Below are 23,219 nucleotides of genomic sequence, written 5' to 3' on the forward strand. Positions count from 1 at the left end.
CGTTGGTTTCTCTCTTTGCCCCAATGCGGGTCGCAGGACGGACATGCGCAGACCCCCCTCAGCTGTCTGTCCTCGTCTCTCTCACCTCCTGTCTGTCTCTCTGCAGTCTGACAGAAGGCCCTTATTCCACTTGCATTGGCTCTGGCGTGATCATGAAGGATTAGAATCAAAGCCTACTGTCTATCGTGCTCCTTTTACTCTTCATTTACAGATGTAGTTAACAGATTTTATTATTTATATTTCCTGTTTTGATTATAATTTGTCCAATATGTATCTTTTTTTGTGTTCCAAAGTTCGCTTCACAACAGTGTTGGCTGCTGTGAGCCAGAGACTTGGAGGGCTAGTGGATAAGGAGTGGGCGGGGCAGTGGGCGGGGCACCACTCTCCCACAGGCACATGGCAGACAGCTGAAGGAGCTGCAGGAGCCTGAAGGCCCCAGGGGGCTGGAGCTTTCATTGGGAGACTAGTCTGTGTGGAATGGGGGAGGAGTCAGACGATACGCTTGTTCACGTTAGAGGACATTCATTAGCACTTTCCTCAAAACTGTTTTTTGATGTGCAGAATGTGTAGGAATGCAAAAATGAGTAGAGAGATGGTAGTATATTTTTGTACAGCATGATGTAAGGACCTATTGATCTGAAGGGTTTGTGTGAGGTTAGGACAGTGACTATAGGACCTGTTGATCTGAAAGGTGGTGTGGTGTTAGGACAGTGACTATAGGACCTATTGATCTGAAGGGTTGGTGTGGGGTTAGGACAGTGACTATAGGACCTGTTGATCTGAAAGGTGGTGTGGGGTTAGGACAGTGACTATAGGACCTGTTGATCTGAAAGGTGGTGTGGGGTTAGGACAGTGACTATAGGGTGGAAAAAACACGAGTTAAAAGTTATTTTTACTATCATGTAAGTATACTGTAGCTTGATTTTACAATCATACAGCTGCTTTGCTCCAAAATATTGTTCAGCACAAAAAAATAATGTATGCTTCTCAGAATCTTTCCTCAAGTCGTTATTTTTGCACCTTAGTCAAAAGAAAAAAAAAACTGAATGCGTCTTGACCTTGTGATGCGTTTTTTGGGAAGAATTCTGATTGTGCAAGTCCTTCTTGTGTTTTGGATGTTAAATTGTAGTACCACAAAATTTGTTGAAAATGTTTTATTTCAGGAATAATGATTGCAGACTTGTAATTCGAATCAACCGTTTGTTCTGCCTGGCATTTTCTGGCATTTTCTTAATTTCTCTGTGGTTTTTTTGTTTTATTTTAGGTTTAGAAACAGTCTTTTGTGTTTACTTTTAGCAAATTTACTTTTTAGTATATAACACATTGCAGTAGTTTTTGGGAGTATTGAACATAGAATAAAATATTCATAGTCACTCAAGTTATCTTTAGTTTCTTTGTTAAAATCATGTACTGGAAGTTTCCTTTGTTTATTATTATTTAATCAAGTGTTCAAGAGTAACACCCCCAGAGAAACTAAGAAAAAATATGTTGGAAAAAGAGCAAAAAAGGTTATAAATGAAACTGTTGCTTCTGCCTGTACTTCCTGTAAATCCTGTTTCTTGCCTTCCCTGTGTGTCAATGTGATTGGCTGGCAGCGCTGTGAGGGGCAGTGTGCCCGCCCGACACTAGGGTGCGCTCATGGGCTTACTTACGCCATCGATTCTGTTACCATTGTTGAGGACTACAGGAACCTTGCCAGAAGGACGAATTACGTGATCTGGTGCACTAGATAGTCAACTGGTGTCTTGTGTCACTGAAGAAAAAAAAAATCTAAATTCCTATTTTTGATAGTGATGAATTGTAATTGTAATGTGTGCCATTTTAACATGTCCCCACCATGCTAGACGCTCCTACATTTGGTCCATAGGAGAAGGAAAACTACAAAAAAATAAATAAAATATGCACAAACATGAGACCATTTTATGTAATTTTAATGTTTCCTCAGACACCGTACATTCCAAAACGAAGATTTGTTATACTACACATGCTACCAGACATATCACTTTAAAATGTTCGTTATGAGATCAGAAGTGTATAATCATAAATATGTATCTAAAGTGTATCTGTAAAGTCATAACTACAGAAAGATCCATGCACAATAAAAACATTTATAATTCTTAATAGACTTTTATGAGTTCTTCACTGCTGTTTGCATTCCGCCTGCCCTCCGTGGGGACTCATCTCTCTGAAAAACACTTATATTAAATTAAAATAATTTTACACCTATAACCTACACCGACTGTCTTACTGTGTTTGACTGGTCTGTCTAGGTGTGAGCACTGACACTAGTTAAGTAATGGTGCTTGACAGTGTTGTGCTATATATGAGCAACAGCACTTGTTTCTTGCACATCTAGGTAAGATCCTTTTCCGAGTAGACGACTAATGCTCTTGTGCTGGACTTTCTGGGTAAGTGCTCAATACCGTACATGTAGTGCTAATGTTGACTATATTGTGCATAGTAACCAGCTGCGTGTTTAATGCCAAACTACTGAGAATCACTTTTAATGAGAGTTTTGTATATCCTGTTCAGGGATCTGAAATCTATAAATAATATTTTGGCTCAGAAATAACAGGGTTATTTATATAAATCTGTGAAATGTGTACTTTCCTGACCAATCATGTTAATGCTTTGGTTTGTGTGCCAGCAGTAATTAGGCTGTATTTAACAGTAGGTGGAGCTATTGTTTTATTACTAATAAAGGATACAAGAAATCTTAACAGCAATTCATCATGTAAATGATACAATAATCAGCCTAACTTCTTTCTTATAACTTTTTTCTAACTAATTTCTTGTAAATGTGTTGCCATAGAAAGCACTAATTCATAGCAAATTTCATTTAAATGAGATGTAATGGTGAAATAAAATGTAATGGTTTCACACGGTAATCTTCTAGTTACACAGTAATCTTACCCCATTTGCTATAGGTCTTCTATTCACAAAAAACACTAGTCTTAGCACTGCACAACAGCACTGTAGTCCTAACACTGCACAACAACACTGCAGTCCTAACACTGCAGTCCTAACACTGCACAACAACACTGTAGTCCTAACACTACACAACAATACTGTAGTCCTAACACTACACAACAACACTTTAGTCCTAACACTACACAACAACACTGTAGTCCTAACACTACACAACAACACTGTAGTCCTAACACTGCACAACAACACTAGTCCTAACACTGCACAACAACACTGTAGTCCTAACACTACACAACAACACTAGTCCTAACACTGCACAACAACACTAGTCCTAACACTGCACGACAACACTAGTCCTAACACTACACGACAACACTAGTCCTAACACTACACGACAGCACTAGTCCTAACACTACACGACAGCACTGTAGTTTTAACACTACACGACAACACTGCAGTCCTAACACTACACGACAGCACTGCAGTCCTAACACTACACGACAACACTGCAGTCCTAACACTACACAACAACACTGCAGTCCTAACACTACACAACAACACTGCAGTCCTAACACTGCACAACAACACTGTAGTCCTAACACTACACAACAGCACTGTCCTGCCTGATGCTCTTCTTCTCCGGACCGCGTCTTTGATGTTTCCTGTTGTCATTTTTGCGCCCTCTGCTGGACTGTTCCTGCACTACATTGTCTTCCGCTTCTGGTCACCACACTGTCATTTCTACGGTACATCCACTGTAGCGAAGTATACAAATCTTCACCCATGACCAAACAAGCGTAAACAGGTCTTAGACCCACGACCAGGGCTGACCACTCACAATCCTGTCTCTGAAAAGCACAACTCTCTCTCTCTCACACACACACTGTCCAGCTCTCTCTGGACCATCTGACTTGACCCTTCTACAGGATGTGAGCTCACTCAGCTGTGGGTCTGTTTATAAATAACTGTATAAAAGGAGCTGGCTCATTACCTTCTCACATTGTCATTGCTGCACACCCCAGTCTCCCTGACCCAGTCTCCCTAACCCAGGACCCTAACCCAGTCTCCCTAACCCAGGACCCTAACCCAGTCTCCCTGACCCAGTCTCCCTAACCCAGTCTCCCTAACCCAGGACCCTAACCCAGTCTCCCTAACACAGTCTCCCTAACACAGGACCCTAACCCAGTCTCCCTAACACAGGACCCTAACCCAGTCTCCCTAACACAGGACCCTAACCCAGTCTCCCTAACCCAGTCTCCCTAACACAGGACCCTAACCCAGTCTCCCTAACCCAGTCTCCCTAACACAGGACCCTAACCCAGTCTCCCTAACACAGGACCCTAACCCAGTCTCCCTAACACAGTCTCCCTAACACAGGACCCTAACCCAGTCTCCCTAACACAGGACCCTAACCCAGTCTCCCTAACCCAGTCTCCCTAACACAGGACCCTAACCCAGTCTCCCTAACCCAGGACCCTAACCCAGTCTCCCTAACACAGGACCCTAACCCAGTCTCCCTGACCCAGTCTCCCTAACACAGGACCCTAACCCAGTCTCCCTGACCCAGTCTCCCTAACCCAGTCTCCCTGACCCAGTCTCCCTAACCCAGTCTCCCTAACCCAGTCTCCCTGACCCAGTCTCCCTAACACAGGACCCTCGCCCCGCTGCCTGACCCCGAGGGACCACGGGTCCCGGGCCAGTGTCGTCTAATATCTCACATTGCGCGCTCTCTCTCTGTATCTCTCTCTCTCTCTCTCTCTGTCTCTCTCTCTCTCTGTCTCTCTCTGTCTCTCTGTCTCTCTCTCTCTCTCTCTCTGTGCATCTCTCTCATGGTTCCAACACAGACTTCTCTAATGTTCTGGTGTCACGTGGTCTAAGTTCTAAGTCGTTTTAGCACGCTTTGATTCTGCATCTTAACCAGAGACCGTATATATAATAATATACTATATATATATATATATATATATATATATATATATATATATATATATATATATATATACGGTCTCTGATCACTATGGTACAGAAAAAAGGTGCTTAAAACCCATGATAAAATGACCATCAAATCATTCTCAGTAGGTCACGCAAGGTATATAACCGTCCCGTGTTTATAAAGCTTCATCCACATCTATTCCGTCCCTGTACACGTTCAGCACACAGATCCGGCCAGGATGCTCCGTCTCGCGCTGGCTGTTCCGTCTCGCGCTGTTCACCCTTAAGTGCGCGAGCACACTTCCATCTACCGCAGACTGGTAAGGACGCAGCGACACTGATCCACCCAGCGAGTCTCCTCCTTGTTCTGTCCAGACGCTGAGACGGTTCTGCGCAGTTACCGTGTAAATCTCACCCAGCCCACTGGACACATGTATTCGGAAACTTGCGCCGAACCTTTGAACAAGACGAACCAGGCTGCAGGCTCCGAGAACTGCCGAATAACGTCTTAGGGAGTTCGGGTGGTGCTGCCGGGAGCGGGCGAGGGTGGAGGAGGATGGAGGTACTAACTTTCATGGTCCTTCATGGATGTGTTTTGTGTTTAGAGTCGCCTTAGCATGACAGTTATGATCTATATGTAAGTGACTTTATATTCATCTCAATACTTGCGCGCTGTCATATTTGACAACATGTAAAGAAAATGTAAAAAAAATAAATAAAACAAAATGTAAAAAATTAAAATGAATGGGGAAGATGTTGAAAACGCTTTAATGTTTTAATGGTGCGACATGAAAAATAAATTGCATTTTACTTGGACGGATAACATTACTTTTAAAACGTGATTTCTGAAGCATCTGTTTTGCGTTTTGAACATTTTTTCCAACATAAAAATGTTCATACAACATATGAACCCGATATATGAGTGCAGACACCCTCTCCTCCTGTCAGGTTCACGCGCTCCTGCAGTCCTGCAGCGGACGTGAAACTACGCGGCGGTGTCGCTCGCGCTTTTCGCATTAGCGCGCGCTTCCCCGCGAAGCACGTGGCGCTTGTTTGCTTAAAGGTGCCTGCGCGCGCCCGGCTGACAGTTCCCGAGCTTTTCTGACGCTGTCAAAATAGACGCAAAGGAAAGTGTGAAATCAATGCGCCGCACATTGATAGATAGTATTTAAGGAGTCGTTGACCAGCAGATGTAGTCTTGTTGAGATCTTTGGGATCGCCTGTGTCTGTGTGTGTGCACGCGCACGTGTGGTTGTGTTTTATCCTGCATGCAGCTGTGATGAGAGACCTTTGCTGTCGCGTGCAACAGGAGTGGGAGAGATGGCTGGCTCGAGCATGCGAACTTCACGTGTGTTATGTAACGTGGTTTGAATGCAACGGTACAACCATTAAAGCATTTTTGCAAGTGTGCAGTTGCGTGCCTATTCGAAAGGCAGCTGCAGTGAATGCAGAAAGAAAAGGAGGATGTGGACTGATCGGGTTACTCTAGAAACAAATGGTAATCTCATTCCAGAGTGAGTTTGTGTAAAGACCAAGTGGAAATTGTAGCTTTTTCCAGTGTCCTTTGTCTACTGTGCGGAAGAAGGGGTCCCGATCTCTCGGGGCCCTAGGATGGACCGCGGTGGGTTGTGCACACACGTTCTTCACCTTTGTGTTGTTGCAATCAGCATATCTGTCGCAATCTTTAAATACATCACAAAGGATCAGGAGAGGAAAGAGCGGGTCATGTGACCAGCGCATTTCCTTTCCCCGTGGTTCAGCATGTGCAGTAGAACATGTGAGATGATTTCAGCAGAAACATGTTGAGAGGGTTTTGTGGAGGGGGGGGGCATATTTATAATGGTTCAAAAACATGTAATAATATGAATATGTGAACACTTTCGTAGTCTTGAGTCACTGAGCAGGTATACCTGTGCAGGTCGGGATATATGCTCTTCTTCCCTTTAAACCGGGCTCAGGATTGTTTTACTGATCCAGAGAAAATAAAATGTATTACCGGTACATTTGATTTGGTACCAATTTGCTGTTAAGATTTACGTTATATGACCACTTGATTAATTTACACAGAAAAAATGAACTGGTATAATGCTCAAGGTGCCAAATACACTATTTATTCCCTTTAGACCCCAAACAGTATCACCCTGCGTGAGATGTCCTCGTTGTGTCCATGATGTGTCCATGCTGTGCTGCTGTCTGATACAGTGAGGCTCTGTCAGGCGTTTCTGCCTATGGAGGGTCCAGAAAATCTGATAGGACAGCAGGCCAAACTCTGCTGCCCTTCTCCAGTAGCGCCATATGGATCTCCAGTAGTGATGGAGAGATGACGGTGAAGACCAGTCTTATTTTGTGTGTCTGGGAGTGGACATGGAGGATGGTGTTCAGGATCACACAGAAGAAGAACGTAGTCTCAGACCTACGTGCTGGTGGAGGTGCACGTCCTTTAACACTGTCCATACATGGTGATTTGAGCGCAGGAGGGTAACATAGGTGCAACCTGGATCTCATTCAGAGCAGAACGTTCTGAGCAGAGCCGTGAGCAGCCTGTTCTCACACGCTTGTTCCTCACACGGGTCACTTCCTGGTCTGGTGGTGTTCTGCACATCATCGTCACCGTCACACTGTAAACTCTGTAAAATGGCTTAGAGACCGCTGCAAATTAACAGACAGCGGAGTAAGTGTAAGTAACGGACACGTGTGAATCCGCTGAAACGTGTGAATCCGCAGAAACGTTTGAATCCGCAGAAACGTGTGAATCCGCAGAAACGTGTGAATCCACAGAAACGTGTGAATCCACAGAAACGTGTGAATCCAGCACGTCATGTTTTCCTGGAAACCAAGAGCCTGCAGTAAAGTTACGAGTCTGTTTTAGTGCTTCTACATTTACCAAGACAGGGTGGCTGCTGTGTTATGGGACTACTTGGCCTGAGCACAGCCCTCAGATCACTACGCCTGGCTTCTAGCCCTAGCCCTGGCTTCAACAGACCACACTGAACATAAACTCAAATGAGCTCAAATACTCTTCAGAATAACAACCTTCACTGTTCATTCAGATACTTCTTCCTCATCCTCTTTCCTTCTTCCTGTCAGTGTCTAGAACAGACGGAGCCTCTGTCATCTTAACGTGCACAGCCTTTAGGTTCCTCTCATATTAACAGTCGAACCTGAGATCAACCACAGCGTCGTACTGAGCCATGAACCTCATGTGGATGTCAGCTGAGATTATATTAGAAGTGCGGAAATAGTTTTTGTTTGCGTGGTTTCTGGTGAAGGGCTGATAGGAGCTGGTGGAGATTGACTGCTAGTTCAGTCCTGCGGTTCCTGTCTTCTCCTTCTGTGCTGCCTGCGTGTCTGGAGGAAGTCATGTAAAGAATTGCAGACATTGTCAAAATGAGGTTATAGAGGCCACGTGTTCTCCCTGAACGAGGCAGTGGCAGTCACAGTTGGCTTATGTGTATTACTTAGTCAGCTCACAATCAAAAAATATTATTCAATTAATAAAATGGTTCAGTGTTTAACAGTGGAATAGAAGTGAAGCAAAATACTGTGAAAAGGGGGACAACCTTACAGTTTAACTAATCGGTAAAACAATTTGGTGACCCTTAGTGCTTGTACTATGAAAAATATCCAGAAATGAGCATGATGACAGGCAAGAGCACTATACGCAGTGAAGCAATATATGCAGTGAAGCACTATATACAGTGAAGCTCTGTACCCAGTGAAGCACTATACGCAGTGAAGCAATATACGCAGTGAAGCACTGTACGCAGTGAAGCACTGTGCACAGTGAAGCACTGTGCACAGTGAAGCACTATACGCAGTGAAGCACTGTTCCCAGTGAAGCACTATACGCAGTGAAGCACTGTACGCAGTGAAGCACTATACGCAGTGAAGCACTGTTCCCAGTGAAGCACTATACGCAGTGAAGCACTGTACCCAGTGAAGAGTAACCACACTTTTCACTCTTATGAGTTCATCAGAGGAAGATGCAAGAAGACATCAGATGACCTGTGTGTTTTGTCTGATCGAACTTGTGTGTATTGTCTGATGGAACCTGTGTGTGACTGTGTGGTTAACTTTGTGAGCCTTAGAGTAAAGCAGGTAGTGTTCATACTGTCTGTATTTTAGACATATGCACATTTAATTAAACATCTGACAAAGAATTCTTGCATGTGCATCATATAGACTGTATGAGGATCTTTTCTATCTGGATCATGGGTTATTCTAAAATCACATATAACTCTAGAATATTGTGGCTTAAATTAGCAGGACATCTTTCCTCCTTAGACAAAGTTGTGCTTCAGAGCCACTAGTAGGTCCAGAACATTTTGAGGGTTTATGGATTTTCTCAGGCCCAAATCCCCTTAAATGGAGTCCCAGAGAGGAACCCAAGCCCCTCCTGAAGCCCTGAACTCACATTTATCTTTTGCGCCCAAGAGAGGGATCCCTGCTGCTTAGTGTCTTGCGTTCCCACACAAAGTCTATCTTAGCTGATAACTTATGATTTGGAAATTAGGATTACATCATCTGGATCACAGCAACAGTTTAAAAAGCATTTAAAAGCTTGCGCTCTTGAATGTTTCACACAGTAATTGTAGATAGTGTAGGGTTACCAGAGTAACTGTAGGTAGAGTATGGTTACCTAAGTAACTGTAGGTAGAGTATGGTTACCTAAGTAACTGTAGGTAGGGTAGGGTTACCTAAGTAACTGTAGGTAGGGTAGGGTTACCTGAGTAACTGTAGCTAGGGTAGGGTTGTTGAATACACTGTTATGCTATTGTGGGATTGCAGGTCATTTTTCAGAGTGGACAAGGAGGAGAGTTGGCTACTGTCCAAGTGCTTTGTAGTAGAAAACCTGCAGCTATCCTAGAGAACAATAAATAGAAGGATTAATTTGCTCCATTGTGTTCTTGTGAGGCTTTGTACTGTGAGAGTGGAGGTTTGTTTTTAAGAGACAGGAAGGAGTTAACAATCATGCTCACCAGAATATGAGACAAGGGTGGGCGGTCTCTAGAGCCCTCTGCTTATCAGGGATGGAAAAAGGAACTGTAGGAATTTGGAGGGAAGCAAATATCACAGAGAAAAGTTTTCTGTTTCTTTCTTGGTGTGTGTGTGTGTGTGTGTGTGTGTGTGTGTTTGCGTGTGTTACTATTGGCCCCAGGCACGTGTGTATGTGCAGGAGTCCAAGGGCGTGTACTGCAGTGATCTGTTCTGGGTGGAGGGAGCAAGGTAGATGAGGTCAGTGTGTGTGTGTGTGTGTGTGTGTGTGTGTGTGTTTAAACTGTGAAAATAAGAGTGTCGTTAAACTGGGGAGTGTGTTTGTGTGAGATTCATGTAGAATGTTGTGGGACACATGTCTAACAGTGTTACTGTTGAGGCGTGGAGTGCAGTGCGGAGGCAGTCGTGGAGAAGCAGCATGCAGAATGAAAATGAGAGCTTCATTCAGAAGAGTTCTTCATTCAGCTCTTCATTTAACTCTTCCTTCAGTTCTTCATTCAGCTCTTCATTTAGCTCTTCCTTCAGTTCTTCATTTAGCTCTTCATTTAGCTCTTCCTTCAGTTCTTCATTTAGCTCTTCATTCAGCTCTTCATTTAGCTCTTCCTTCAGTTCTTCATTTAGCTCTTCATTTAGCTCTTCCTTCAGTTCTTCATTTAGCTCTTCATTCAGCTCTTCATTTAGCTCTTCATTTAGCTCTTCCTTCAGTTCTTCATTTAGCTCTTCCTTCAGTTCTTCATTCAGCCCTTCATTCAGCCCTTCATTCAGCTCTTCTCTCTTGCATCTGTCTGTCTCTATCAGAGCAGAGACAGGCTCAATGTCGTCACTCCATAATGTAGTAATGTTCTAATACTTCATCTCCATCCTGCCGATTAGGATACCGAAGAGATAAAGACAGAAAACGCAATTAAGGATATTAAATGTAATTGTTATGTTGTATTGTAAAGGATGACGGTGACACAGTTGTATATCCACTATTCACTTTACTCGTAACGTAAACGATTCTTAACACGAGTAGCCTTTCAGCAGTGTCGTAAATACAACTTCGTATACATACTTCCTGTTTCACAATAAAAGCATAAGACACAACATTTCCCCTTTTTTTAGAAAATGCATTACAACAAGCATTACTTAAGTATACAGAGTAGAAAATCATATAACTCAGGTGAGTATCATTTTAACTGTGTAATCCTGGTCAACAACCAAATATGACATCTAACTAAATATGTAACAGTCAGTCTTAACTGATGAGTACAACATTAATGCATACTACATTAACAAATGTACATACAGTACATGAACAAAAGTACATTAAGAGTAATTTAACTTGTAACCATGTAAAGAATATTACAGTTAAGGTTAATATTTGGTAACATAGTCCTTCAGCCAGGTAGGCTGACGAGTTACTCGCACAGGCCTTGGTTCAGAAGGACAATTAACTGGCTCAGTGTCCTCTTCGGTAGGCCTTGGTATGGTTGTCAGATCAGGGAATCCAGTGAGATGAGAAGCATTCCAGGTGTTACCATTACTAAGCTTATAAGTACCCTCTCCAACCTTTTTTGTAATTGTAAGAGGATTACTCAATTTTCTGTGTCCCTTCGGCACATGCAATGGTTTCCTCACGCGCACCCTGTCCCCTGTTTTAAAAGGAGGAGGACGAGCACCACGTTTGGCATCAGTGTAAGCCTTCATTTTGCTCTGGTGCCGGCTCACCCTGTCGCGTATGTCAAGGTGTGTAGGCACCGGAGCGGGCGGCAGTACAGTAAGCTTTGTGCGCATTGGCCTTCCACACAGCAGCTGAAAAGGTGAAGTCCCTGTTGTGGCGTGAGGTGTAGCACGATACACATGTAAGAAATCCGTAACAGCTGGCTTCCACGGCTTGCATTGTTGGATGGCCAATTGTATTGTCTGTTTAAGAACTCTATTAAACCTCTCAATTTGCCCATTGGCAGCAGGATAATAGAGAGATGAACGATGATGACATATTTGTCTTTCCTCTAAGAAAGCAGCAAAGGCAGCGGAAGTGAACTGAACACCATTGTCTGTCACAATGCTCAAAGGGTTTCCATGTCGGCTGAACACAGATGACAGAAATGCAATAACAGTGTCCGTTGTGATGGACTGAGTAAAAGCAACCTCTGGCCATTTACTATAGTAATCAGTCAGTGTAATGGCGTACCTACAAGCTAGAGGAGCAGATTCGAATGGACCCACTATGTCTGCAGCAACCTTCTGCCATGGTCCATCGGGCAATGGTACTGGCCGTAGCGGTACTGGACGTGGCCTTGCTGTTTTGTCATTTAACTGGCACAGCTGACAGGAGTGGATTGCGCTGAGCACATCGGCATCCATCTTTGGCCACCAGTACAGTTCACGTAGGCGTTGTTTTGTCCGTACCACACCTTGATGAGACTCATGCGCAAGGAAGATCAGGTCAGGTCGTAAGGCTATGGGAACAATCAGTCGATAGTCACGAAATACAAAATGATCTTTGACGCATAGTTCCAAGCGAAGCTTGTAGTATGGTAGCAAGTCTGGGTCAAGGCCTTTGGGTGAAGAAGGCCAACCCCGTGTGATCTGTGTGCAAAGTTTAGTGATCTCAGGGCATGAAGCACAAGCAGAGTCCAGGTCAGTGGCAGACAGAGCACTACGAACAGTAGAGAGCAAAGCAACCAGTTCAGGGTCACTGTCGTCAGACTGTAGAGGAGCATTGGGAAGCTCAGAGGGTGGAGCAGCAGGTAAGGGCAAGCGAGATAGACAGTTAGCTGGAGCATTTTCGGCACCTGGGCGGTAGATGATGTCATAATTGTAAGGCATGAGACGAGCAGACCATCTGGCCACACGTAGACCAGCCCGCCCAACGCCCTTTGTAGTCAGCAGGGTCGTCAATGCCTGATGATCAGTCCGTAAAGTAAATCGGCGTCCCCAGAGGTATGTACGCCATCGTTCCACAGCCCATACGCACGCTAGGGCTTCCTTCTCCACTGTGGCGTATTTACGTTCAGCGGCAGAAAGAGTCCGAGAAGCAAACGCTACAGTTCTTTCGACTTTGTCTGGGCCCACTTGTGAAAGTATGCCACCTAGACCGTAGTCTGATGCGTCTGTCGACACTATCGTATGCAGTGTGGGATCAAACAAAGCTAGAGCTTGGCTATTGATCAGCGTTGTCTTCACAGTGTTAAAACTAACCTGTGCTTCGTTTGTCCATTGAAAAGTACTGTCCGTCGACCTCAAGCATGCTCGCATGGGTTCCACCACTGTAGCATGGTTTGGTAAGAACTTGGAGTACCATGAGAGCAGGCCAAGAAAGGAGCAGAGAGTAGAAGCATTAGTAGGAGCAGGAGCATCAGCAATGGCACGTATACGTCCAGGATCTGGTTGCAGTCCCTCAGCCGAAACAATATGTCCCAGGAAAGGCAGTTTAGGCTGGTGGAAAAAACATTTTTCTTTGTTAAGTTGTAGGCCAGCCGACTTCAGACGATACAGTACAGATTCCAAAGCCTTGTCGTGAGCAGGCATGTCACGGCCATGTATGATTATGTCGTCCAGGTAGTACCCTACCCCTTGCAGACCAGCTAGGACAACACTCATCATTTTCTGGAAAGCTGCAGGAGCTGAAGCAAGTCCATAGGGTACGCGACAGAATCTGAATAACCCTCCGTGGGTGATAAATGCTGTAAGGTCACGACTCTTATCATGTAGTGGCATTTGGTAGTAAGCATTAGCCAGGTCTATTGTGGAGAAAACAGTGGCGTCTTTTAAGTTGAACAGTAGTTCATCCATATGGGGCAATGGAAATGCATCCACAATGACTGCTTTATTAGGTTCGCGCAGGTCTACGCACATGCGAATTTTTCCCGACTTTTTCTGAGTAACGACAATTGGTGACACCCACGCTGAAGCATCAATGCGCTCAATTATGCCTTGTGCCTGCAGATGGTTAATTTCCTCTGTTACTGCATTTCGAACAGACAATGGCAGACGACGAAGCTTTTGGCGCACTGGTCTGATGGTGTCATCAATTTTCACTAGATGCACAAAATTTCTTGCACAGCCAATGACAGGTGTAGGTGTATCAGCACATTCCAGCACTGGTGCAGGTGCAGTGGAAGGTAGGACCTTGTTGTGCTCTATGCGTACTTGTAGTGAAGTCACTAGGTCTCTCCCAAGCAATGGAGTCCCATTATTAACGATGAAAAATGTGCACGGAGCTGTATGGCCATGCAGTGACACATTCGCGGACAAACAACCGAGGACAGGAATGTGAGTTTTAGAATAAGACACAAGCCTGACCTTGGGCTGAGTCAGCTGAACATGGTTGAAATGGCGCTCATAGAGTCTCTGGGGTAGGAAGGAAACAGAAGACCCCGTATCAACGACTAAATCCAGTGTGCAGGGTTGTGAATTGGGAGTTGAAATTTCCACTGTACATGTAATTTTAGTGTTTGCACTAGTAGCATGTTCAGTGTACAGTACTAAAACTTCAGGGAGCTCAACTTCCCGTACTTCATGTGTATTAGAATGAGAAGAGCGACAAACTTTAGCAAAGTGTCCAGTCTTTTTGCATTGCCTGCAAGTAGCTGTAGCTGCTGGGCAGTTTAGTGCATTAGCTAAATGAGTAGACGACCCACAGCGGTAACGTTTTTCTTTTGTCCTGATTGGCAGAAGCACTGGCGCCACCTGCATTTGCGCGCCCTCTCTCTTTTCGTTTTGGAATGCGCTGTATGGCCTGCACTGGAGCCACTTGTGTATCAACGATTGCCTTGGCTTGGTGTGCTGCTGTCTCAATCTGAGTAGATAATGCTATAGCTTTTGTCAGTGTAAGCTCAGTTTCTAGCAACAGTCTTTCACGTATTCTCGGGTTACGTACATGTTCTATCAACTGATCATGCAACATTTCATCTGCATGTTCACCAAACTCACATGTTGAAGCAAGGTCACGTAGCGCAGCCATATACTGCACAATCGATTCATGTGGAGCTTGAGTGCGTTTGCGAAAAGCATGGCGCTCCGCCACTATGTTGGTTTTTGGATTAAAGTGCGCTTTTAATATAGTAATAGCAGAATCGTAAGTATCACCTGTGTCAGGCAGGGAGTAAAAGATGCGCTGACCCTCTGTACCGAGGCAGTGTAGAAGTACCGCTCTTTTTCTGGCATCAGGCCAATCATCTCCCGACGCGTTGATAACCAGCAAGTAGTTTTCAAAAATGCGCAACCACGTCTTGAATGGTACCGTTGGCTCACCAGGGCACGGTAGAAAAAGCGCTGGAAAAGGCACATTAGCGGCCGTCATCGTTGCAAACTTGAAATCTCGTCGCCAATTTTGTTATGTTGTATTGTAAAGGATGACGGTGACACAGTTGTATATCCACTATTCACTTTACTCGTAACGTAAACGATTCTTAACACGAGTAGCCTTTCAGCAGTGTCGTAAATACAACTTCGTATACATACTTCCTGTTTCACAATAAAAGCATAAGACACAACAGTAATATTTAAATGATATATGTTTTCTGAAGCTACGTCTTCAGTGCTTAGGCAATATTGTACTTCTCACAGTCATATAAGACCAACTTGACTTGAAAGTAAGATGGAGTGAAAGAGAAAGAATATTTGATAGAAACTGGTTGTTGTCTCAGATTCCCCAGGCAGTTAGTATGATGCTAGTCAGCTGTGTTGACGTTAGCCTCCCAGAACATACTGGTCTTTGTTCCACGAACACACTTCCCTCGTTGGCCTCAGCTGTGTTTCTCTGGACTGATGTCATTACTCCCCTTCACACGTTTTCCCTACAAAGCTCTTCAGCGTTTCTGTTGTTGTAAAAGTGGTAAATGTGATGCAGCACTTAAATCATGTGTTGGCTGAGAGTGGAGCTAACCCTTGCGTCATGGTTTATTTTATGTAATGGGGCAGGAAAGTGAGATGTGTGTTTGGGTGTGTTCACTCCCCTACAAGCTTTACATATCCTACTCTCTTTAGGTGGTCTGGGGGGGTATTATGGGTTCTGTGGGAACCGTAATAGAAGACTGTGTTTAAACTGCCTTAGAAAGACATCAAAATTAAAAGGCTCTAAATGACTTTTTTGCAGCTGTGTTTGTTTTAGAAAAACACGAAGCTTTTGTTAAGATAAGGGATCTGAACTCAGATAAAAGTTCCATCTTATAAATTAAGTTTTATTTCAAAGATTTTGGAAAAGGTTGACTCATTTTTACTTGTGCAGCATTCTGGAAAAGTTTCAATATGAGTTTGGCCCAAACCACAGCAGCAACACGGCCCTCCAGAGGGTTTCAAATGACATATAAATGGCGCAAATGAAATGTAATTCTTGTCGACATTAGTGTAGCCTTTGATACCATGAACCATGGTATTTTATTAGAACAGTTAAAACAGTGGGCTGGACCCCTAACTCTTAACCCCTAACCCTTAACCCCTAACCCTATCCCTGTCTGAACACAGAGAGTGCATTCACCCAGAGCTGACCTCCCTTGACTGCTCACCCGGCAGCCACTAGTTGCTTGGCAACCACGAAGTAGATTTACAGATGAGTAATGAATGAATGTAGTTACGTGGTTTACCCGTGTGTTGCTTAGAGGTGTCTCTCTGAAATGTGTGGTGTTGATGACCAGTATCACCCTTTCAGGAGACGTCTCCAGTCAAGCCGTCTGTGGCCGAATTGGCTGGAAAGTTCAAAAGTCACACGCTGCCAGTGTCGAGCACTGAGGTAATAATGTTCTGTTGTGTTTTAATTCCACATGTATCTTGTATATTTATTGTATATCTAAACGTTGACATTACATTAGGTGTTAACATTACATTAGGTGTTTACATTATATTTAGTGTTTACATTAGATTCTGTGTTTACAATACACTAAGTGTTTACATTAGGCTTTTTTCATTATATTAAGTGTTTAGATGTTTACATTACATGAAGTGTTTACATTACATTGGGTGTTTACATTACATTGGGTGTTTACATTACATTAGATGTTTACATTACATTTGGTGTTTACATTAGATGTTTACATTACATTAGGTGTTTACATTATATTAAGTTTTTAAATTAGGTGTTTACATTATATTAAGTTTTTTAATTAGGTGTTTACATGGGCTGCTTGGTGTTGAAATATCTTAATGTTTTTCTGTTAAGACACAAGCACCTGCTCCTGCCCGCCCACCCACAGCCAAGCTGAAGGGTTCTCCCCTGATTGAGAAACTGCAGGTAATTCTTCTAATCCACATTTAAACGACCCCATCATCTATCCGCCTTCAGGCCGTATCCCAGGAGCCTGGTCAAACCCAGAAGGCTTTGTGTGGAATTAATAATTCTTATGAAGCTTTTTTACAGAAAACACAGACATTCACAGAAAACATGGGATGTTTTTCTTGCAGATTCCTTTATCAGACTTTTGACACAGATACAAATGGTTATAGTGGTACCTGAGAATGGTCAGTGCCCAGATACAGTAGCCCAAGCCTACCTACTACAAAATACACACTCTTTAACCACATTATTACATATACCTCTAGTGTACCACATTATATGCTATACTTGGGTATACAATTACAGACTGTGCTCAAAGGCTGATCTGTGAGTTTCTGATCACATGACCATCAGTCACAAGGCACCATGTGAGTGGTGGAGCATTCTGAGCTGTTCTTAACGCTAAACCCAGACGGCAGAGTGCAGATGTGTCAGTGTGGGTGTCTCAGTAAAGCTCCGGTTATTACTGGGTTGAGCATGGCCAGCAACCCAATAACATTCACTAGAGATGGATGTGGAGATGCCTAACCTTAAGCCTAATCCTAACCCTAAACACTACACTCTACACCCTAACCCTAAACCCTACACTCTACACCCTGATCCTAACTCTAAACCCTACACCTTAACCCTAACCCTACTCCTAACCTGCAATCAAGACGTCATCACTCAAACAGATGAGCACACTTGTACACATTCACAGTGTTTCTAATGAACATGTCTAATGGGTTTCAGAATGATTTAACCATGGGTACAGAAGTTAGTTCTGCTGAACTCTGACTGATTAATTATATCTATATAATTCAACATGATTTAATTATAAATTAATTGCATATATTAACATGATAATATATAGCAATTACCTGTAAACATTTTCTTCTATTGAAATATCCTCTTTTGTGCCACTTTGTGAAGCTCTGATGCCACCCAGTGTTCAATAGTTGCAGCACCACTGTAAAAACAAGCTTAGAAACAGACACAGTGGGAGGGGCCCTGTGCCTGTCTCTCTGATTGGCCAAGACTCTTATGCTAATTAGATAATGGGGTCTTACAGGTAAGGGTCTTACAAGCTAAGGGTCAAACAGGTAGTGCCCATACTGTTAGGGGTCTTACAGGTAGGGGTCTTACAGGTAGGGGTCATACTGGTAGGGCTCTTTCAGGTAGGGGTCATACTGGTAGGGTTCTTACAGGTAGGGGTCATACAAGTGGGGGTCATACTGGTAGGGCTCTTACATGTAGGGGTCATACAGTTAGGGGTCATACTGGTAGGGCTCTTACAGGTAGGGCTCATACTGGTAGGGCTCATACTGGTAGGTGTCTTACAGGTAGGGGCCATACTGGTAGGGCTCATACATGTAGGGGTCATACATGTAGGGCTCATACAGGTAGGGCTCATACAGGTAGGGTTCATACAATTACTACTTCCTTGAATTTACTACTTGTAGTTACTACTTTGAGGCATCCCTTATACAAATGGGATGTATACACGTGTCCTTGTCTTCTCTGTGTGTGGTTCAGGTGTTTCCATTTGTTAGGTTTGGTGCTGCAGTGATGATGAAGGCTTCTGGTTGGTGAAATCACTTAGTGCTTTTCTGTTTCCACTGTTATAATGCAACTCCTGTGCTCTGGCTTCACGTCTTCAAATGCACTTTTTGTCTCTTTGTAGGCAAACCTCACTCTGACACCCACACCACTGCTGACCATACACAAAAGCCCAGAGGCAAAGCTGCAGGCCACGCCCCTCTGTATCATCAGCCCCTGCGAGTCACCAGGCTCTGCCCTACGACCCCCTCAGGCCAGCAAGGACGAGGTGCCCGTCAGCTTTGAGCAGCCAGCCGAGGGCGCCGCCCACCTGCTCAGTGTCAACAAGGTCCGCCCACTTCACCGAGCTCCTCCCTCTCGGCTACCATCCAACTGAAATGACCACGGCACAGACGCAGTAACACACATTCACCTTTACCGCACCAGACCAGATTTACCACTTCACTACGTTCATTTTTATATCACTAATATGAGTCCTAGAATTCCAGTGTGAAATGCTCCTTTAAAGAGACCGGGAGGGTCACACGTTGGGTGAAATTTCTATTACATCAAAGCAGATCATACATAACATTTCATGTCATACTCACTAATACTCACATACTCATATGTTTATGACAGTAATGTTTGAGACCTTTAGTTCCACATAAGTCCAGGGAGGCCAGTCACACAGCAGGATAACTGTGATCTCCGCCCTACTTCATATGACTTCCAAATCTGATTCACAAATGAATCATGTAAATCTGATTCACAAATGAATCACTGCAATCAAATTAGCAACTGAATCATGTGAAGTTGGGTTATGTGTTTAGGACATAACAGTATGTGCTGTAGTAGTATGAGTAGATGTATTTGTAGATGTATTTACAGATGACACTAATCAGATCTTACAAACCACGGCTGGTTTTGGTTACTCTCAAGGGGATTCTTGCCTCTTGAAGAAATAATTTGGCCACAAAATGCTTATATAGCTAACAGAAAAACATCTGAGAGAGTGCTGCAGTGTTAGGCTAACGGAACCTCAGTACATTTTATCCAGAGTTTTTGACAGTATTATTTAAAATGTTGTGTCTAATAGTGCAGTTGTGTGTGTGAGGTGACTGTAGTAATGACCTTGTGGGCGTGTCCTACAGACCAGGGTCCGGCTGTCCTTCAAGCGACGACTGCCATCTCGGCAGCACAGGAAGTCCATAGGGGAGGAGCCTGCAGAGGGAGACTCCTCCCCCTCAAATCCACTCAGGCCTGATGAGAACGGGGACGATGGGGAAATGTTCAGTGTCCCTCCAGTGGAAACGGAGGTGAACGTGGAGGTGAACGCAGACGACTCCACCTGTCCTGAGCGAGCCGCTCAGCTGCAGGACGGCCCCAGTACAGACGAGAGCGTGCCTGCCGGGGGCACCAGAACCCCCCGCCAGGGGCAGGAGGGAGAAGCAGCTAATGGTGGCAGCCCAGACGCAGCCTCTACTTCTGACACCATAGACCTACAGCATGAGGATCAGAGTCCTGAGCAGATGGAGTGTGTGGAAGAGATCCGGGAGGAGGGAGTGGACCGGCCCACCACACATACAGAGGACTGAAGGTAACTGCATCACATCAAAGGCGTCTGAGGATGTGTTATAAGGGAAAAATACAGTACACCGTCTGTCTGATACCTCTGTTAGCTACACCACAAAAATGCCGTCTGTCTGATACCTCTGTTAGCTACACCACAGAGACGCCGTCTGTCTGATACCTCTGTTAGTTACGCCACAGAGACGCCGTCTGTCTGATACCTCTGTTAGTTACACCACAGAGACGCCGTCTGTCTGATACCTCTGTTAGTTACACCACAGAAACGCTGTCTGTCTGATACCTCTGTTAGTTACGCCACAGAGACGCCGTCTGTCTGATACCTCTGTTAGTTACGCCACAGAGACGCCGTCTGTCTGATACCTCTGTTAGTTACGCCACAGAGACGCCGTCTGTCTGATACCTCTGTTAGTTACGCCACAGAGACGCCGACTGTCTGATACCTCTGTTAATTACGCCACAGAAACGCCGTCTGTCTGATACCTCTGTTAGCTACACCACAGAGACGCCGTCTGTCTGATACCTCTGTTAGTTACACCACAGAGACGCCGACTGTCTAATACCTCTGTTAATTACGCTCCAAAAACGCCGTCTGTCTGATACCTCTGTTAGCTACACCACAGAGACGCCGTTTGTCTGATACCTCTGTTAGCTACACCACAGAGACGCCGTCTGTCTGATACCTCTGTTAGCTACACCACAGAGACGCCGTCTGTCTGATACCTCTGTTAGCTACACCACAGAGACGCCGTCTGTCTGATACCTCTGTTAGTTACGCCACAGAGATGTAATTTCTTTTTTCAACCCATTTTTTTTCAACAATTTCTTTTTTGGTTGACATGTCTAACAACGGAAATATGAAACCACTCGTGTTGCTTCCCCTCTGTGTTTAAGACAATCACACTGGCTTTGAGTTAGAACTAGTTCACATGCTGTACTGGCTGGGATATGCTCTGTGAGGAGATGATGAAGCACTTTTGAATAAGAGCATCTGCTAAATGATAAAAAAAAATTAATGTAAATATAAACACCAAATAAGTTTTTTTATTTTTTTGACATGCGAAAATGAAACTAACAAGAGAACAGTTTCGTGTGTGAACTACAGAACTGCGCCGAGTTGTTTGATTCCCCGCCAGCATACACCCTCTACTGAGGAATTTAGCAGATGTTTCTCTTGAGAAGAAGGCCCATCAAATCATGACACAGTCACTTTAGTTTTCTACTGTTTGGACACAATGAGGAGCAGGGGTGAGTGAGGTCTCTCCTCTACTCCCAGAGATGAGTAAGGTCTCTCCTCCACTCCCAGAGATGAGTGAGGTCTCTCCTCCACTCCCAGAGATGAGTGAGGTCTCTCCTCCACTCCCAGGGGTGAGTGAGGTCTCTCCTCCACTCCCAGAGATGAGTGAGGTCTCTCCTCCACTCCCAGGGGTGAGTGAGGTCTCTCCTCCACTCCCAGAGATGAGTGAGGTCTCTCCTCCACTCCCAGAGATGAGTGAGGTCTCTCCTCCACTCCCAGGGATGAGTGAGGTATCTCCTCCACTCCCAGAGATGAGTGAGGTCTCTCCTCCACTCCCAGAGATGAGTGAGGTCTCTCCTCCACTCCCAGAGATGAGTGAGGTCTCTCCTCCACTCCCAGGGGTGAGTGAGGTCTCTCCTCCACTCCCAGAGATGAGTGAGGTCTCTCCTCCACTCCCAGAGATGAGTAAGGTCTCTCCTCCACTCCCAGGGGTGAGTGAGGTCTCTCCTCCACTCCCAGAGATTAAGTGAGGTCTCTCCTCCACTCCCAGAGATGAGTGAGGTCTCTCCTCCACTCCCAGAGATGAGTGAGGTCTCTCCTCCACTCCCAGGGGTGAGTGAGGTCTCTCCTCCACTCCCAGGGGTGAGTGAGGTCTCTCCTCCACTCCCAGGGGTGAGTGAGGTCTCTCCTCCACTCCCAGAGATGAGTGAGATCTCTCCTCCACTCCCAGAGATGAGTGAGGTCTCTCCTCCACTCCCAGAGATGAGTGAGGTCTCTCCTCCACTCCCAGGGATGAGTGAGGTCTCTCCTCCACTCCCAGGGGTGAGTGAGGTCTCTCCTCCACTCCCAGAGATGAGTGAGGTATCTCCTCCACTCCCAGAGATGAGTGAGGTCTCTCCTCCACTCCCAGGTAAGCCCTCAGCTCCTCCAGATCTCCTGAGCTCTGAGTGGTGAGATGTTCATGCAATATAGTGGTGGCACACTGAAACACTCAACAAATTGAAGCAAAATGTTTCTAACTTTCTTCCATTTTGTTTATCAGGAGTAACTTTCTGGAGACCAAGAAGGAGTTCCAGACGCAGAAGAGAAGGTGAACCTGGCTGAATAAAGACCCTGGCTCTTTAAGACCAGTGTTGGGCCTGGATGTATTATCTGATGAACAGGGTTAGCTCACCAATGCAGCAATGTCAATAAGGTTTTATGGTAAAATAATTCTGTATTTTGTTACCACGGTTATTCACATGCCTTGAATGATTGACTATAAGTGGCCTCAGAATATGTTTTATTTTTTCCACAGTGTGATCAGAAAATATAAATAAATATAATATATAAATAAGATATACCCCTTAACTACTGAATATTAGAAGTCCCCTAGTAGCTACAGGGTAGGATAAACATGCACTGATCACCTGTTATCTCTCACGATTAACCAGAGTCTCATCAAGGCTGACTATTTAACATTTTTAAATGTACTGCCTCTCTCTCTCTCTCTCTCTCTCTCTCTCTCTCTCTCTCTCTCTCAGCTTGCTTTGCATACATTTTCTTAATGAAAACAGATTCCTTGGGTCCTGAATGCCACAGCAGCAGATAATGGACCACAACTGTCATACGGACAGTGGTCAAAGAAAATGATTTTGCCTATTTTGTTGCTGAGCTAAATTTGATAATTTTCTATACACAATCCAATAAAGAGCTGGATATATTTTAAAGATGACTTTCTATCAAATATTTTTGGAGTTGTGTGTATTTATTAATTTAATGAAC

General features: G+C 44.5%; 2 protein-coding genes and 1 long non-coding RNA gene across 9 annotated transcripts in view; 2 read left to right on the forward strand and 1 right to left on the reverse strand.

Annotated features, from left to right (window-relative positions):
• Positions 1-2,121, forward strand: part of fndc3a (fibronectin type III domain containing 3A) — a 74,777-nt gene extending 72,656 nt beyond the window's left edge. For 4 of the 6 annotated variants that reach the window (XM_076977329.1, XM_076977328.1, XM_076977331.1 and 1 more), the window contains one exon: positions 37-2,121. In XM_076977329.1, the coding sequence (XP_076833444.1) occupies positions 37-217 (181 nt within the window). In that variant the 3' untranslated portion in view covers positions 218-2,121. The remainder of the gene's footprint in view (positions 1-36) is intronic. The other 2 variants (XM_076977333.1, XM_076977332.1) reach the window with 1 other exon arrangement.
• Positions 2,122-5,106: 2,985 nt separating this feature from the next.
• LOC143477622 (capZ-interacting protein) lies at positions 5,107-23,169 on the forward strand. Of its 2 annotated transcripts, XR_013121592.1 has the most exons (7): positions 5,107-5,422; positions 16,493-16,573; positions 17,000-17,071; positions 18,777-18,980; positions 19,783-20,228; positions 22,498-22,545; positions 22,979-23,169. XR_013121592.1 is itself a non-coding variant. In XM_076976317.1 (6 exons), exons 1-5 carry the CDS (start codon positions 5,417-5,419, stop codon positions 20,224-20,226), a joined length of 807 nt encoding a protein of 268 aa, XP_076832432.1. In that variant the 5' UTR covers positions 5,109-5,416; the 3' UTR covers positions 20,227-20,228; positions 22,498-23,169. The 2 variants fall into 2 exon arrangements, 1 of the variants encoding a protein (XP_076832432.1); XM_076976317.1 differs by having other exon boundaries at positions 5,109-5,422; positions 22,498-23,169.
• LOC143477624 (uncharacterized) lies at positions 6,993-15,730 on the reverse strand. The gene is made up of 4 exons (XR_013121593.1): positions 14,932-15,730; positions 9,840-10,717; positions 9,587-9,723; positions 6,993-8,208 (listed from the first exon to the last, which is right to left on the reverse strand). It is a non-coding gene; the product is annotated as an uncharacterized LOC143477624 (long non-coding RNA).
• Positions 23,170-23,219: the final 50 nt, after the last annotated feature.

This window comes from Brachyhypopomus gauderio, chromosome 16 (assembly GCF_052324685.1).
Source record: "Brachyhypopomus gauderio isolate BG-103 chromosome 16, BGAUD_0.2, whole genome shotgun sequence".
In the NCBI taxonomy this organism is placed as follows: Eukaryota; Metazoa; Chordata; class Actinopteri; order Gymnotiformes; family Hypopomidae; genus Brachyhypopomus; species Brachyhypopomus gauderio.